An 18,848-nucleotide genomic window follows, 5' to 3' on the forward strand; every position below is an offset into this window, starting at 1 on the left:
GCAATTATCAAGTTTCTGAATATCGATGATTTTCAAAACTGTCTCGTTACGTTAACGAACGTTACGAACTTCAACTTAGCGTCTTCGGAGCATCTTTTTCATTGTTGTCTAAATTCAGGTACAATACGAATGTACCATTAATCGTAGTAACAATATTACTCCTATACACACACAATAAATTGACGAACAGAATTTTTTTAATCATTTAAATCGTAGTCAGAGTTTGACATAGTATTTACTCTTCTTACGGTAATACCTTATATAATAAATAAAATACAGGTACAAGGTTTCACAATGATTACTTGCGAATTCAATTTCGCGGAAATTCATACAAAGGGAAAGCAAGAACAAACACCAACAAATTGACAATTTATGTATATTGCAATTTATATCAGATCGTTTGACTTAGTAATTATATTATTACACTTACTATTTGGCATAGACAGAGTAAGTTTATATGTGGGGTGGAAAAATGTTTCATAAAATGTCTGAACTCTCGGAAGATGATTTGCTTCACCTTTCACCCCTTTGTGACAATTTCGAAGTTTGCAAAAATCATCCATACCAATACGATTATAATTAAATTATAATTGCAGACGAAAGTTGAAAATCACAACACTTCGAAACAACTTCTTCCAATAATAATCAAAAAAATTGCTATGATGTTAAGAAATTTGGGAATGAAAGACCCAAATCTTTAATTTGAAAACCAAAAAAAAAAAAACCTCTCCAAATGTTCCGAGTTTATTGCTAGTAAACTTTGCGTGCACTGTTTGATAGCCATATTTGAAGTAGTATTGGTTTTCTTTTTGTTTCGATTTTAATGATGAAGTGTTAAGGCACAGTTTATAATTCTAGTATCATGAGATGACATAATTATTGCAATAGAATTGTAAGTCATTGCATAAAGTTCAGACATGTTACGAAATAATTTTTTTATCCACCCATGCGCAAAACGTATATCTCAGAAACATATAATTCATACCGATACATAAATATAAGTACAGAAAATTGTAGATACTCAATATTTGAGTTCATCATCTACAGCATTAAAGACATTTTACATTTCAGACACTTGTTTGCGACATCGTACATAGTGTATATATATATGCAAGTATTGGTTACCCCATTGCAATGTCACGAGTGAAAAAAGAAATGATGAGAATTAGCTAGTTAAACATTCAACAAATATTTAACTCAACAGTTAGGTTGCGTAATATTAATAGTTGGGTACAAACGGTAAATAGATGCCAGCCTATTATCGCGTTAGTTTCGAATAATTTGTACCAAGTGGCTTTAAAGACCGAATAGTAATAAATATATCTGTACGTAAAAACGTAGATAGGCGGGCAAGGATAACAGATTATATCTATATAGATACAGAATAGTAATAAAGGATATGTAAGCAATCGATTGAGAATTAGTTCGATTTTTGGAACGTAAATAAATTTCATCGCAAGATTTCTCAAATTAATTTCATTGATTTGTATAATATATGAGGTACGTATATAATACAGGGTGTTTATGTTAACTCTGCACGTACTTCTAGGGTGTGTAGGGGCCGCCTAAGCAATCATTTTGAGATAAAACACCCATGGTCGGAAACTCATCCTTACGACTATAGAGAGCTCTGAAGGATTTGATACCACGCGCGTGTTCGTGGTGTTATAATGAATCAGATGTGATCACTTTCTACCAAACGATTTATTCAGCCGTAATCAACAGTATACAAAGTTCTCGTGTGAAGTCGGCAAAACTATAAACTTGGCAATAAAAAAATAACAAAACAATTTCCAGTGCTTATAAACAGAATTTGAAAAAATTATGGAAAACGTTCTCTGAAGTGCCTTCTTCAAGCTGGTGAATACTTTCAACAACGGCTGTGAAAGATCCGTTTGAATACGTGAAATTTTACATATTCCGAACTACAAAAAATTGTTTTGCTATTTTTCTCATTGTTTATCGTTTTTTTCAAAGTCTAATCTCAAAATGCTTGCCTAGCCGGCCTCCACACCCTAGAAGCATGTGCAAAGTTTATATAAAAACCCTTTATATTCCGTTATACTTATCGTGTTATCATTAATTCACAGTTGAAAATAATTAGGCAACAATCAATAAATAACAATTAAAAAGTATTTTAAAGTGGTATGTTTATGTACTTTATGTACAGATTCACGGCCGTCCGTGGTTCGCTCCCCCCCCCCCCCCCCCCCCTCCTTCACCTTCTCATCAGAACTTTCTTGGATTTATCCAGCCATCTCAATATTCTCTGATTTCGATTTTACAAAAGCCTCGTAAGCAGCTAGCTCTTTCTTTTCCTTCTTTAAATTTCTGTCCTCGAATTCCAATCTGTAATGAAATTAGACAATTTTTCATGTACGTGGGGAAGCGATTGATTGGAAAATTAAAAATTATTCAACTTATGCATGCAGGTAACTTGAGTCAACGTTTTTCGGGGTTGCATTCTTAATTTTTCTGCAATTCATACCGTTACTACTTTACTAAAAGTTGTATACAGAGGTAAGAAATATTTGAAAATTTGACAAGTATTAATCGATTACTGTTTGCGATTCTAGACCCCGGTACAGATTCAATCGTAGAACAGAACTTATAAGTAGCAAAATATCGTCATCAACAACATGCGCAAAAGTAAAGATAACTAAAATTATCATTCATTCGTCAAGGAATCGCGAAAATAATACTCTGGCGAGAGAAATAAATACAGACATAACACGAGTGTAATAAAAATGATGTAAAGATCTTGATAATGAAGCAAACAAATGTACAAGATATCGAGTATAATGAAGTACGATAAAAAAAAAAGCAATAATTCCCAAAGAAAACGTTTGTTTATTTTGAATATCAGACGTCATCAGCATTGCAGGATACAAAACAGTAGATAAGGATTTTTATGTTTTATCTACAGTTAAGGTTTTGATAACTGAAAATAGCTCCTCCGACCTACGGGGTAAAACAGCTATGTATAGTTAACCAGCTTCAGCAACAAGTATGTGTATTCGAGTATTGTTTGGACGTTGAAAATGAGCTACGTTAATTATTAACGATTTTATATTAATAAGTGAGTTATCTACTGTATCAATCACACCAGACGGTTATTGCAACGTCCCACTTGTAGCAAATTTCTAATGTAACAAATTTGATGGATTTCAAGATAACGGTCTATTTTTATGGAAGAAAAAAGAAATGATATTAACAGAAATAAAATCTTTAAAGAGTAAGGTTGAAAGCATTCTACAAATACACTACAAATTCGTTATTAGAAAAAATTAAGAGTCGATAACAAAAAATATATTCGTATTCCTACGTTAATAAGATACTGTTATTTTAAATTTCAAAACAGAATGTTATAGTTTTCAGTAATCACATGACTTGTATTCTCAGAGCTATAATATTGATATATTTTCATTATATTTATTACTGTTATTCTTCTGATTACCAAAGAAATTTTCTACCATTACAATTAAATCGATAACTAGTACTGTGTTTCACGGGTTTACATGCGGGAATATGATCGGAGTCAATACTGATTAGCAGTTTGAGTTTAATTGTAAGAACCAAGCGATGAAAGAGTGAAATAGACATATGATGATACATTTGTACTTAAAAATATACTTTCACAAATGATTATTTTTCTTTTATATAATTGTATGAGTAGTTGAATAATCGAAAATTTGAAAAAAATGTCAGTCAAGTTTCGAACCCTACCTGTGAAGTATAATTCTTTCGACTATTCTCTCCGTCGTCATATCGCTACCGCTGTTCAACGGTTTGAACTTGTTCTGCAATTTCGGCTCTGCATACGGATCGGATCCGTTTTCACATGGCATTATCGGTGTTTGGCCGTGGCAGACAACAGACACATTAAAATGCTCCATCAACTCCTTGGTGACTTCGTACGGTGCCCCAATCACCACCTCATTTACATACTGTTGAATAGAGAGTGCTAGTAATTCACAAATCAATAATCGTAAACATACGCATGTACAGTAGCAATCAAAGCTGGAAGAGCTGACATTCTTAATTGCTTGAACGTTTTCCGTTTCCTTAGTGATTGTAATATACCTTGCATGCCAAGACGCTGAGAACTCTTTCATGAAGGTTCATAATAGGATAATTGCTTCCTTTGTATCTGTTCACCGCGGGATCAGTGTGCAGCCCAACGATGAGATAGTCGCCCTCCTTCTTAGCTTCCTTCAAGAAATCGAGATGCCCCACATGGAACAGATCGAAGGCGCCAGCGACATAGACGATCTTGTCGCCCGGCTGTGGAACCTTACCATCGCTGAACTGAATTATCTTTTGGGTTGTTGGCAGGAACTGCGAACAGCCTGTCCATGGACTTCGAGCGGTTCTGTCCTGTCCCATGCTCTTACTTGGTTCTCTATCCACACTGTATTCACTGTCGCCTTGTCTGAAATGCTGGCGGGTCATCAGCAACATTCGACCCACTAAATCTGTCGTTGACACACCAGCAGTTCTTTCGACCTCTCTGTAATTAGAAACGATAGCTCTTGTTATTCGAAGATATAAAATTGGTATTTCTTTTAGTTTTTTTTCAATCAAAAATGTTTTCCACTCTCTGTCCAGGATGAAAGCTGAATAACTATTGAATGAAAATTCAAGTACAACGCCTGTAAATTAGAGTGTACATGTGAAATGAAGAGAAAACAATGTCAGACTTGTAGAAGATACAAAACTTTCGATAACCTTGTAGTACGTGAAAAGCAAATATCTGTTTCAATGAAAAAAGTACCATATATTGAACGCTATGTACTTTAAAAAGATTTTTCACTCTCTTATCAGTTATCACTATATGTGTAGAATTTCCATTATGAAACTCAGTATTGCAGTAAGGGATCATAAATCACTTTCAGTGTGGAAAGAAAATTCTTATCACATAACGGCACGTCATGTAAACATCATACGATGTTACGTTGCTCCGAGACAATGACAATCTACGTGAGTGTTGATGAATCAGTACAGATTATACTCAATCGGATGAACGTAAATCCGATAACAGTAGAATGTTATAGCCAAAATAGATTCTTTACATAACTGATATACCAAAAGTCTTACACGATATACAAAGACCTACTTGTAACGCCCACAGCTTTTTACGAGGTGATAAGTGTCTACTCCATCTGCGGTCATCGTAATATCGTCACCATGAACACAAAATGCGCAGCCGTGTTTGTCCAATGTTTCCAACGTGGTTACATATGGCGCACCTTCCACTACTTCGTCAACCCATTTTATCCCTCTTACCATTTTGTAACTGTAAACATAAAACTATATTGCAGTCGGTACTAATTTAGTTTATTCACAATGTGAAAGCACCTAGCCCCGATTTATCAGAATCTGACTTCATCAGGTTTTCCAGCCCAGTAATCGTTAATCCACCAGTACGGAATAGATGAAATAAAACTGTTTTTTGAAATTGAACAAAAATTTTTATATCTAGGCTTTTTCTGTCCCTCCAAGCTACTCATGTTTCTGCTACAATCACTCTTATAGTACAATAGAGCAGTGCTTTATTGATCTAGCTATATCCAACGTTTCATTCTAGTCCTAATCATTGATGAGATAATAACGTAACATGAGGTGAAGGTCAGATAGAATTTGACAAATACACATGTACTACCAAATGTAAATATTTGAAACCAGGCATCATATCGCGTGCAAATTTTTGATTCATTTATCATTTTACAATATACGAATAATCAATACATTACGTCACATTCGGTTCTATATGTTATTCAAGAACAGGAAATTAGATAATTGATAAAAAAAAAGCCAATCAAATACGAATTGTATATAATAACGTAAATAACTTAACGATTAGATTGTATCCTCTGCGACCAATTAGGCTAAATAATAATTATTATCATAATACTGCAGACCTCATTACAATTCAGTGAAAAAATGTGATATGACGTTATCTGTATATGACTAATGCTGCATATTATAAAGAAGCCCGATGTATCACAATTAATGCAAATTTTAATTAATAATTCATACCGTTCTTCCTGGGTAAATACTGGCGGTCCTTTATGTTTTGTTATCTCAGCATCTGTGTGAACTCCAACTACCAAATAATCCCCTAAAGCTTTGGCCTGACGTAAGGAATTCGCATGACCAAAGTGTACCATGTCATAGCTGAAGGAAAGAAATATGGCGTGAAAATAAATGTACGTAAGAAAATTTAATTCACACAAATGTGGTGATTAAAGTTTGTGAAATAAAACTTATTCGATGTGATATATAGACTGGAAAGCAAATAAAGGCAGTCAGCCTTCGGTAAATATTTTGTCCATCCCTCAATAAATCTAAATATTTGTAAGCCTATGACTCGGGAACGAAGTTTGTTTATCATTCTTCTGGGGATGAAACATGTTGATTCCAGACTATGCTGTTTATATTGAATGAACTGTGAAGCATTGAAGTTTTTTCTAAAAAGTTACATGGTGCACGCTATCATTCAAAGTTCTCTCATCATCTGATAGGTAATATAATTGTTGGATGACATATACACACAATAGATGTATCCGGAAAAAATATGTACATACATACAAAGTCATTCAAATTCAAGTATGAAGCATCCAGCGGGATTCACGATCAAGAGGAAAATGTTAAAAGAAGAATAGTTTTAAGCTGACATAAAGTTCCCGCGCCCTGGTCAGAGTCGGGAGTTTCCGGGGATTCCCTGTGTCAAAACGTCATTGCGTACATTCCACTAGGGGATGCAACGTCGAGCAATGCGATTGGCCGGACTTAATCGAAGTGCCCAATGAAACGAGAGCGAAATCGTGTTTTCAGAAATTGGATGCCTGTGTCAGTATGCGAGGCATTTACACAAGCATGAGATACCGTCGGTGATCTGTCACATACTAACGTTAGCTGACAGACAAATCTTACATTTGACGTATAATGACGTCAAAATTTAAACGAATAGACGTTGCAGCAGGCGCGTTACGAGCCACGCAGAAGGAAATTTCGAGAGTGCGAATGTGTGAGCGTGTCTCTTTAACTACACGTGGTGTATAATTAGCAGAATAACGTAGTAGTGGGCAATTTACCATCCGTCGCACCAGACCCGAACCTCCTCTTTCGTTTCTTCCGTCATGATTCTAGGAAAGTTGTTAGTAAACGGTTACGTTTTGTTTCACAAATTGCGTGAAGGTTGTTGCGTCGATCGAGACACTCCACTCGACATCTGACGTCTCTGGATTCCCGGCGAACACTGCGCGCGTCGCGACGCCGCACCTCGTCTCGACTATCAGTAGCGTTTAACTCCCCCTCCTCACTGACGGACACCACTACTATTTCGAAAAAAGCCTCCGTACGCGATTACATCGTCACGCACACTTGACGAAAATGAGTCTGATAAATTAACTGCACGCGCGTGTGGGCATTCGTTTTTTAACGAATTGCCGACTCTGCGAGTTTGACAATGGGTTAATATTTTTTATGTACCCTCGGGACAGTAATGATCGCAATTAGATCCACAAGGCGATTGTTTCACCGCAATTTCGTCGAAATCTAATAAGGCTCAATTATATGACGAATACATACCACGCATATATATACTTATACACCTGACTTATGCTTATTGATCTACTGTCATGAAATATACTTGTAACGTGTTTATATTTCAGATTTGTCGTTGGCTCGATAAAACACTGCGTATGTGTATTATGTCTGTTCACGTTGGACCACTTCATTAATAATGTTTACATGCGGAAGTGTAGAGAGATTTAAATTTCAAATAGTCATGGGAACAAGAAAAAACCTGTTAAGAATGCAGAGAGATTGGTGAATATAATACACGTTTATTAGTTTGGTTTTTTCGTATACGTATATTTACCTCCCAAACCCGTATCCATGAAATCAAAGCGAACTTTGAATATTTGAGATTCGCATTCGAAATGAATCGAATTCCATCCCCGCTCCTTAAGGATGTAGAGGCGTGTTGTTCGAAATCGTTCTACGTCAATGAAAATAATATAAATTATTTTTACCTTGATTTTAAAGACCTGAATAAAATTTGAAAGCAATTGTCTGAAGTTATTTTACTCTCAATTCTTTGTAATTTCACCTTGATTCTTGTGGGAAACTGTCATATATACAATTCATACAATTACTTTCAAATTTTACACAGGTGTTTAAAATCAAAGTAAAAACAATTTATACACTTTTCATTGATGTAATACGATTTCGTCCTGCACGCCTGTACATCCTTAACAAATAGATGATGATAGAGCTTCGCTGTAAGCTTACAATCATTCTCACGATAGAAGTTTATTTGAAGAAAATGTTTCCAAGGAATTATCTGCGGTTAACATTCTTCCTGCTTTATATACCAAGAGTTGGTAGTCCGATACTACCGCTTTGCTTATCAAAGTTCACGTTAATCCACAGCTGTAGGAAAGTTGCGTACATTCCGTAATTCTACGTACATGAGTGTAATTATTGATGACTTTCGAGATATCGAAACCTTATATTGTTTATTTGAATTCATGTGAAAATTATACCACAGTTGAGAAAAAAAGATTATTCAGTATTTATTAATTTCGCGATATCTATTCGAGGAATATAAGTATTAGAACTATAATATACCTCTGATGTAATAGAGAATATTCAGAAAACTGATGAATTATTAATCCTCGTTGATTAATCATCCCAAACGTCGTAACGATCGAAAACTACTTCAAAATAATGGGATTCTCGGTATACCTACAGATCACAATGCTATTTGTCCGCTGTACGCGTGTATTATTTGACTAGAAATTATACGGTTCGAAAGGCATAATTGAATACGTCAGTAACGAGATACACGATCTTTTGAATTGGAAGTTCGTACATACATATGCGTGGACAATTGTTTGAAGTGCGCAGTGCTGTAACGCGCATCGGATGATTTCTGATAAACACAATCGGCCCAATAACTATCAGCTCGGCATATCCGACGCCTCTATGTTTGAGCGCGATTTCTGTGTATTTATCGGACCGGAGAACACCGACTCCAACGAACTTTATAACGTTTCGGCATTATAATTAATTGATCGCATCACTGCCGACTATAAATATTGTACTGTAAAGAACCACGATGATTACAAAACGCAAAAATACGCTCAGAAACTAGTTGAAATTTTTTTACATCATTGATCCCCGCCCATTTCACTTCAAATTATACATTTTATTCGTAGAACTCCGTGGTTGAAACATTGAAAAAAGAACTCTGTGGTTATTTTTAACAATTGGATAGAAGAGTCGTGGTAAACAAGCAGAAAGTTAAGAGAAAAAATTTGTAATATGTTATGCTGTTCGGTTAAATCGTATTGTAAGATTGAATTGCAAAGTAACACGAGAGCCAGGGGGAATTTCCGAATGGAAAGCACCCAAACAATTGATAAGTTTCTATCGCTTTGCGGTATGCATGATTGTTGTTTATAATTTTACGTTGTTATTAGCTAAGTCTTTGCAATAAAAAGTAGTGAAATTACTTCGTGCAATTGTGCAGAGCAATATTAGCCGTTGCGTACTGAAAAAATAGCTGTACTGTAGATACGGCTTTTATTATTTTCTCACCCGTTGTTTCTCAATTTTCTGTTTACTTTAAACTCATTTGACGATTTTCTTACATTAGCCCTAACAATCGGACTAAGTAATTTTAACGTCATTTTTAGCCCAAACAGGCTTTCGTGTACTTGTGTACCAAAAGTATTTTTACCAGACGAGTGGCGTCTTTTCGATATCGCGGGGAAACGGGAAACTGTTCTGTTGAATAACACCATTTTTATTTCTTTTTATCACTACGTTTACGGCTACTACCTTGAACCAATTATCTTTGAATGAACCGCTGTTACTGTGCTTGATATAAATTTTTATTCAAATAATTAATAACCTTTTAACTATTATTCAATAATCTATCGCCGTTTTATTAGAAACTAAGACACTATTAAGCAGTTCATCTCGCGTCCAGTCGCCTCCTAGCACTCAGAGCCACCCGCGAAACCTGAAATAATCCCGATAGACTAAAAGTTAGTGACAAACCTTATTCCAGAAGCTCATTCCCACTCTGATATAATCGTCAATTCGAAGATTTTCAAGAGAGGAAATTTCAGCGTTGATCTAACGAGAAGGTAAATCGTGTTTAGGGGTTCATTCGAGACTTAGAGTTAAATTGTGTTGCATGTTGGTTTTTCTTCAAACAACCAATTTATTACGAGATATTATAATTCGATAAATAATAAGCCGAATTATAATGCAATAGATCATAAACCGAATTATAATTCGTGAAAGTCGTAAAAATTCGCATTTCATTGTACGCTTGTGAAACTTGTATACCAAAAAAATACAAGGCAAAATTATTTCGTGTTTAACTGCACGTAATTACGGCCAGATGTTAGTATCAAGTGTGTCCGAAAAATAATTGCTGTTGTTACCATCAGTAATTATCGTAACAGTACTGCGAAGAAGTTATTATTCATCTTTTATAAAACTGTTTGTAGCTACATTCATCGATACAGGGAATTGCGGGCAGTATGTATGATTTTGGGAAAGGATTTCAAATAATAAGACATATAAGAAGTTTGGAACTTATGTATGTATGTACGTATGCATATCAATAAACATAGGTATATATTAAGATAGTATGTACGTATGCGGATATATACACATATATCTAGAAAAATGCACATTTCCATACACGTTCACACATAATGTGCACCTACTTCACGATCTTAAAATTTAATAAATTCTCTTGATATAATACGTATAATAAGGAAGTATAAGAAAACATTTAATTTGATCTATCATGTACCGATAAATTTAATTACCTGTATATATGTCGCCTGTTCGCGGTTTGGTGATTTCATTCATCACTCATCCTAAAGTCGCGAGGTCAATAATGTACGGTTTTTTTCATATTTTTTGCCTGATAGTAATTGAAATAGAGTTTTAGTTTCTGTTGCTTCTTGTTTTAATATAATGTTCCAATCTACCATTTCGGATCAGACCATTGTCTCTTCTTTTTTTCACTTCCTATTTTTATGATTTGTTTTCATCATTTAAAATCATTTTTCCTTTTGTTTGCCATTACTGATTGCGAGAATTCCCGCAATATCAACGATATGATCACAATATATTGTTATTGCATATACATTTTTTTATGTATATATTCGTTTTAATAACCGTTTTGGTGCCTGTAACCACTACCACTTCCGCTACCACCACCACCACCACCTCCGCTATAACTGCTGCTCCCGTTATTGTGACCGTAGCTACCTCCCCCACTGGCATTGCTGGTATAGCTGTTATGACCGAATGATTTACTGCCGTAGCTCCCACCTGGAATAGTTAAACGAATGATCCGTCGTTAATAATTTGACCATTTCATTGTCGAGGAACATAGCTTTCAGTGTTGACATTTCTAAATTTTTCAGCTAGTCGACTTCCAAATTGAAAGACATTACTCTCGTGTGTTAATTTGTGTCAATTACTGAAAAAATATTTTTATGTGAAAATTTACTGCAACGCACTATTAATTTGTATACACTTGGGTATTCATTCACACGCGTCTATAACATCTAGTAATCTAACATAAGTAAACAATTTTAAGGTTTTGTCAATGATTTAATTTTACACTTTGCGTATGAAAATTGGTAATTAATCACAGAATGAAAGAGCGAATGTACCTCCTCCACTACTCCATTTCCCTGATCTGTCACCTGTATTACTGCCACGATCAAATCTGCCTCCTCTATCTCCACCGTCGCGACCACCACGGGAACCTCGCGATCCGCCTCCACCACGACCTCCCGAACTACCGCCTCCGCTACGACCTCCGAATCTTCCCCCTGGTGAATGAATGAAAATATGTTTCAACAGTTATCGTCAAGTTTTTATGTCTTGTAATTGGCAGAAAATGGAAGCTTTCGTTAATCAGAATCTTGCATGATCAAAATTTAATTAACAAATCAGTAGAACGACTCACTTTTATAAACTCCGGGATTTCGTGAAAGCTCATACAGCTTTGGATTGACGACCTGCTTTGCCTCCTCTAGGACTTGGATAAGGTCATTAGCCTTATGCGCATTGCCAGGTGTAAAGAAGGCATATGCTGTACCAGTTCTCTGGGAACGACCAGTGCGACCAATGCGATGTACGTAGTCCTCAGAATTCGAAGGATAGTCCAGATTTATCACAAATTTCACATCTTCGACATCTACATACAAGCTTGTCGGTTACTTCTACATGACATAGTCAAAACCACTTGTTGCTTTGTGGTTCATTATTGTGAAATTTGAAAGACTTTTGCTTTGATTTACCCTTTCTTGATATGAAGTTGATGACCATTTTTTTCATTTTATCGTACTGAACTTATAAAGACTCTTTTCCACGATCTTTAGTTTATAGATCGTATATAATCAAAATAATGGTGGACAAGTAATCGAAGCAGCAACAGGCAAAATTTTAGCATGGCAAAAATAAATGACCACAAAGAGCAAGCTTGTCTTTTATTTACCTGTTCTGCGCTATAGCTGGAAATGTAAAGACATTTTTTGGTTGAATGTACAGGAATCAGAGCTCAGATGGTTCTCACGAAAGTCTCAGTTGACTTTTAGCTCTAGTGTATAAGTCCTAGCGACTTGGTATAGCCACACCCTTCTCTCCCGCACCAAAGTATGGATCTATGATGCTGATCTTAGAAAACGTTTATCTCTTGATACTTGTTTGATTCAATAATACGCTGCAAATATGCACACGTCTCTCTCAATTTTCACCTGAATATTTATTGTGTTCGCACAAACGATATATTTTGCAATGCTACTGTCAAATTCCTCTTCTTACATCCTAAGAGGAAATTAAATGCTGTCGTTTTCTTTCACGAGTTTCGTTTGAAAAAGTTTTACTTCAATTCTTTTCGATTCAATTGTGCCCAAGCATTGCAAAAGATCTATATCTTAGTGCGAAGGTTCGCAATTAGCCCGAGCGATTAAATTGAATCAATATAATATACCCACGTCTTTCCATGGGTCGATGTCCCCAGTTAAGTGCCCTAGTAATTCCCTATAATCTCTTCCATACTTTGGACCATCATTGGTATAGAGTGAGAGTGTGTAATTCAAGTGGCACGGCAAGCCGAGGCACAGCGTTATGTTAGCTTGTTGCAAGGGGGCGGAGACCAGCAGTCACGCCTCAATCTATTATGTATTTATTCCCAAGCAAGCTCTTCAGAGTTCTTATCATTGATAAAACTCCGTCGCATGTGCCTCTGAAAACATATAGAACAGCATATTACTACCAGACTGACAAGACAGAGCATTAATTAGGGCAAGTTTACCCTATATGGAAACGCCTAACATACACCTAAGAAACCTACCTGCTATCACAAATACATTTCTGTTTACCACTTTAGACATTGATCAATTATAATCAAGTTTTTACGTAATCACTACGATTTTGTGCAAATTCGCTGTATATAGTAAACTGTATATTTTTTATATAAAATTTCTGTCATCTAGATACATCTGTTTTCTTTTCATCAAGTTTCATCGAAGATCTAACGATCTTACACAAACATGATTGTGTAATCAAATGGTTCGAAAAGCAAACTACTCAGGAGTTGGTCAAAAATGTTTTTATAACAGTAATTGAAGATAAATAAATAGACTGAGGTGTTAAACAGGAAAGTATTTGGAATCAGCCGGCTTAAGCTGTGAACGAAAACGGGTAAACAATTATTACCAAGCTTGCACGTATCTTCTTTGCAGATGCTATATATATATATATATGTATATACGTATATATATGTGTATCTATTATAAGTATATATTAATATCCTGAAAAAATTCATTAAAAAATAGCTACTCCAACATTGTCATCGCACGTCCGTAGTGTGCTACATGTCATTTTAACATCATTCATCACACAGTTGGAGAGAGCACCTGCGTCAATCAGTCTGGCAAATGCCGTCGTCCGTTGCCACGTTCATATTATTGTTATAATACTCAGTTTTGACCAGAGATCAACCATCGCAGCCCGACCCTTACATCTTTTCCAACCTTGTCCTGATCTGATGTACCTACCTAAGCCTCTAGCTGCCACGTCAGTTGCGACTAAAATTGCAGACCTACTGCCCCGGAATTCTGAAAGAAAAGGATGATATAAATATTAAATATATTTCATAATTTCTTATTGCTTTACATAGCCAAATGCCACAGATCAAGTTTAAAGGTGAGAAAAAAAATTGCTAACAGAATAAAAATGTGCGACGATGTAAAAATGTGGTACAGAAAAATGTGATAAAAAAATATCACGTACGATTTAAAACATAATCACGTTCTTGTTGACTTTTATCACCGTGAATGCCGATTGCCTGCCATCCAAACCTGTTGATAGCTCTTGTAATGTCGTCAACCTTTCTCTTAGTTTCGACAAAGATAATAGTCTTATTTTCAGGTTCGTTAGAAATTTCTTCAAGGAGCTTCATGAGCTTTCCTTCCTTTTCGTACTCCTCACAAACGTCGACGATTTGAAGTATATTGTGATTAGCAGCGAGCTGAAGAGACCCAATATTAATCTGAATGTAATCTGTCAGAAACTCTTCGGCCAGGTTGCGGACCTCTTTGGGCCATGTGGCAGACCACATGAGAGTCTGTCTGTCGGGTCTGATTTGCTCGACGATTTTCCTAATCTGTGGCTCAAATCCCATGTCGAGCATCCTGTCAGCTTCATCAAGCACAAGATAGGTACACCTGCGGAGATTCGTAGTCCCTCTTTCCAAAAAGTCTATCAATCTCCCCGGAGTTGCAATGCATATCTCAACACCTCTTTCCAGGTCTCTGGCCTGCGGCCCCTTTGGCGCACCTCCAAATATGCAAGTGTTTCGGACTTGAGATGTGCTTCCGAAATCAGCAGCGACCTGCTGAATTTGTTGAGCAAGTTCCCTGGTCGGTGCTAGAACCAGTGCGACAGGTCCGTCGTTGCGCTGAAGACGTGGCTGGTTGTTTATGTGGACAATAGCAGGCAGGATATAGGCAAGTGTTTTTCCCGAGCCAGTTTGAGCGATTCCAACCATGTCGCGACCGGAGAGTGCAATTGGCCATCCCTGAGCTTGGATTGCAGTGGGTTGGCTGAAGCCTTGTTTGCGAATTTCGTTTAAAACATAGTCAGGGAAGCCACCCTCCTCGAAATATATGTTTGGTCCTGGAATGTTGGATCCTTTTACGGTTATTTCTTTGTCTGAACGATATATTTCAACCATGTGCAGACTCCTTCCCAAGACATTGGGGTGTGGCTGGTAAAAGTCCTTGCTGAACGGCTGCAGGGAACTCATGTCCCATCTCGGTTTGCGCAGGCGCTCACCGGGCTGCTTGTTTTTGAATGAATTACCCCCAAATCCATTGTCCCGACCTGTGTCTCTTCCTCCACCTCCTCCACCGCTTCCAAATCGACCTCCCCCACCGCTGTCTCTACCCCCAAATCTGCTCCCTCCTCTGCTCCCTCCTCGTCTGTCTCCGCGATCCCTGTCTCGGAATGACCTGGAACGAATGCTAGGATTAGCATTCGAGTGGTTGATTTTCTTACTTCATACTAATTTAATGCAAAGACTTATTGTAGAAGAATCAAGTGAATATATTGCAGCTAATTTTAAGTAGAAAGTGAAGATTCAAATTAGAATCAAAACAAGGATTAATGAATTGCAGATTATGAACAAATTTCGAACATTTTTTTTACAAACTCAGTTAGGCAAGTAAAAACTGCAAGGGTTCAGATAGTAGAACATTTATTAGAAAATTCAAGAATGAATGAAAAGGATTCAAGGAATGACAATTTTATTTAAGTAATAAAACAAGCGGGCGACGGAAATTTTCAAATTGTAAAACTATGATGAACGATGATTTCACAAGATGCTCTTTATTAATTTCTCAGAAGATAATACGTAATCAAAATGTAGGGCAAAACGAAATAATTTTTGTTTACTGGTGGCATTTCAATCGTATCGTAAATCAAAAATCGCCGTATCACGTGGTTAGATCTGTCGCGAAAAAGTTGAGCTTTCTTCATCATAGAAATAGTGGTTACTTTAATTTATTCCACTCATTGTTTGCTTGTTCTCTTTCTCATGTATCATCAGGGCATGCAACCTGTTTAGAAACGAATCATAATCAGGGATGCGTAAGTAGTAACTGAATTACAAATATAATACAGGCCACATTTGAGGCCTTTTAAAAGCAACATGGCCGACCCCCCATACAAGCTCTTCACGGCACAGGTATAGAGGTTTATGTTTATATTAAAAAAAAACCAATTTATGTTTATGTTACAACGAAAACATGACATCAATAGGATATTTTTTCCATTCGGTGACATGTTGATTACGCCTAAATAACGGACATTGTAGCTTGTGCGTCGCTAATTGCAAGCTCTGTAAATTTCATGATTGATTTCCTGGCAGTCAAACATCAAGACGGCTAACGAATTAACCAAATTGAGACAATAACAAACATACACGTTCGTGACTATTGTATTCAGTTAGATAAGTATTCCGTTCGGTGTATGTTTAGAAACATGAAACGTATGTATGTGCATATTCGATTAACCTTGACAGCATTAATGCGGTGTTAACTAGTTGTCAAACAATATTTAGTGTCGACCAGATATTTAATCCCTACGACCGGACTGTGGTGTTGTCTGTAGATTCGGAATTGGAAATGAAGGACTTAAGGATAATTCATCTACTGGCATAAAATCCAATTGGAAAGGAAAAGATCTAAAAAAATGAGTAAAAAATTGAACGAAACTAACAACGTTGCAGGGATCACGAGGCAGCCATGAATGAAAAATGCAAAATGAATCGCTGTCGCGTACACAGCGAAGCATCTTTGAGGCCTACTATATAGCCGACGATTATCGATAATAAGCTGTAGCCGGGTACTCGATATGCCTAAAAATACTTACATAGTAGTTTAAGTGTAGATTAAAAAGCTGTATCAACTGTTGTATGCGTCGTTGACGCGAAGATGCAAATACAGGTCGACTAAGGCTGAAAAACCGGGAAGCGTCAGCGTAACAAGATAGTCGTTTTACCATCTGGGCAGCGGACACCGGAGGAACACGGAGATACAAAACTCCGGTGGTGAGTCGCAGCGCGCATTAGATTTTCTGTGCGCCGCGGTGAAAAATAGTTCCTCTTCTATGCTTCCGTCGTTCGTTGTCGAATTTCTGGACTCCCTCGCGCTTATGCATGTGTTTCCGGCCGGCACGTGATACTGTAACATTAAATATATCTGGATTTGCCGGTTGCTATTAGCTTACCGTGGATTACAGAGAAAACTTATTGTTTTTTCGGTACCGCGTCGCGCGCATAGGTACCAAGTGAACTTTGGTAAGTCCAACGTTTCCATCTCACGTGTGAATAATTACACGTATAAGAATTATTGCCGAGTCATACGTAGGTATGTCAGTGAAAGTGGGGAGAACTCCCGTACAGAGTTCTGATCGAAATTCAAAATGGCGTATTTTCTGGCGGTACGAGGAGGAGTTCGCTGCGTCGAACTTTCCGTGCATTTCGTTACGTAAATTCACTGCTATAGATCGTTGAGTATTAATAGTGATACCACACCGCGGTATGTCTATAGACTGTAGTCGCTTCAAGCCTATCGTTTTCACCCAGGATAATTAACCAATCGTTAGCAATTATGCGGGATATAGTCCTGGCAGCCTTTTCCGTTATTTCTAGTCTGCTTATTGTATTCGGCCTCGTTCTACTAGGTAAGAAATTTTCATCCCGCTTTTCTATTGACCATTTATATATTTTTTTCCACGAATCCCAAATTTCCGATCTCACGAATACATCGCAAACCAAACCTAACCTAATCTAACCTCAATAGCGATACTCTAGTACACAGTCCTCATTTCATGGCGCGCATAACTTGTGATATTGTTGACGTCATGCTTTTATTGTCATTTTCACAGTTTGACACGCAATTTTGTACCTCGATATCATAAATTTGTAAGATTCATCGAAATGATTACGTACATTATGATGCGTTTATTGCATTTATGGATGATTTTTTCCCAACTTGGACATAAAATCTTTCCAAACCATAGAGGAATTTAGTTGGTATATCTTTTATCTCCAAGTACATTAATAGTAAAATGTGTCAACAATCATTTTTATAAGGAGTAAACTGCAAGCTCTATGGTAAAATTGTATCTGATTTATTATTTTACAATGCTTCGAAGCGTTGCAAAATCTTAAAAATGAACGTCATCTATCAATATAACAAAAGTGCCATCGTATAGAACAAACAGAATATATAAGACTGGCTCTCCCACATTTTCAATCAAAAATTCAAAATTCAAGTAATGGCAAGAAATAATCACTGTAGATCTAGTTCGTTTTTGTTGATTAATTAACAAAGCCATTGTACAAAGGAGCTGTTTGAAAAAGGTTTTTTTTTCTAAATTCGTGGACCAACTCAAATTTCATTTTGTTCCTATTGGAACCCATTGTGGTAAATTGCTGCTATTTATACTATTAATAAATGTAAGCTATGTAAAAGTTTTCCCTTTTTTCTTGTCGATTTCCTCAGCCCATCTCATATGCCTACTACTGCCATAGATACATGTCTTAAGCAGGGCATACAGATGCTCAACCAATTTATGTTCATTAACGAGCATATTAGTTAAAATAAGCATCATGCGTTTTTAAAGATTACTATTTAAAATAACTAATATTGAGTAGTTATGCAGCTCAAAATAATGTTATGAACGTCGGGGAATTTTTATAAAATGACCGGGAAAATATTGGAATTGTA

At 36.5% G+C, this 18,848-nt stretch overlaps 2 protein-coding genes across 4 annotated transcripts; both read right to left on the reverse strand.

Annotated features, from left to right (window-relative positions):
• Nucleotides 1–175: 175 nt before the first annotated feature.
• On the reverse strand, nt 176–7,294 carry LOC124298610 (ethanolamine-phosphate cytidylyltransferase). 2 transcript variants are annotated; one of them, XM_046750815.1, is made up of 6 exons: nt 7,098–7,288; nt 6,040–6,177; nt 5,117–5,296; nt 4,084–4,510; nt 3,727–3,947; nt 176–2,349 (listed from the first exon to the last, which is right to left on the reverse strand). In XM_046750815.1, exons 1-6 carry the CDS (start codon nt 7,142–7,144, stop codon nt 2,247–2,249), a joined length of 1,116 nt encoding a protein of 371 aa, XP_046606771.1. In that variant the 5' UTR covers nt 7,145–7,288; the 3' UTR covers nt 176–2,246. The 2 variants fall into 2 exon arrangements, with proteins under 2 accessions (XP_046606771.1, XP_046606772.1); XM_046750816.1 differs by lacking the exon at nt 176–2,349 and adding an exon at nt 2,831–2,961 and having other exon boundaries at nt 7,098–7,294.
• A 3,315-nt stretch (nt 7,295–10,609) lies between these two features.
• LOC124298606 (ATP-dependent RNA helicase dbp2-like) lies at nt 10,610–17,420 on the reverse strand. Of its 2 annotated transcripts, none has more exons than XM_046750809.1 (6): nt 16,987–17,420; nt 14,347–15,566; nt 14,112–14,171; nt 12,017–12,247; nt 11,751–11,879; nt 10,610–11,370 (listed from the first exon to the last, which is right to left on the reverse strand). In XM_046750809.1, coding segments are annotated over exons 1-6 (1,806 nt in total). In that variant the 5' UTR covers nt 16,989–17,420; the 3' UTR covers nt 10,610–11,206. The 2 variants fall into 2 exon arrangements, with proteins under 2 accessions (XP_046606765.1, XP_046606764.1); XM_046750808.1 differs by having other exon boundaries at nt 11,718–11,879; nt 16,987–17,419.
• Between the last annotated feature and the right edge of the window lie 1,428 nt (nt 17,421–18,848).

The sequence above is a fragment of the Neodiprion virginianus genome, chromosome 2, assembly GCF_021901495.1.
Source record: "Neodiprion virginianus isolate iyNeoVirg1 chromosome 2, iyNeoVirg1.1, whole genome shotgun sequence".
NCBI lineage: Eukaryota > Metazoa > Arthropoda > Insecta > Hymenoptera > Diprionidae > Neodiprion > Neodiprion virginianus.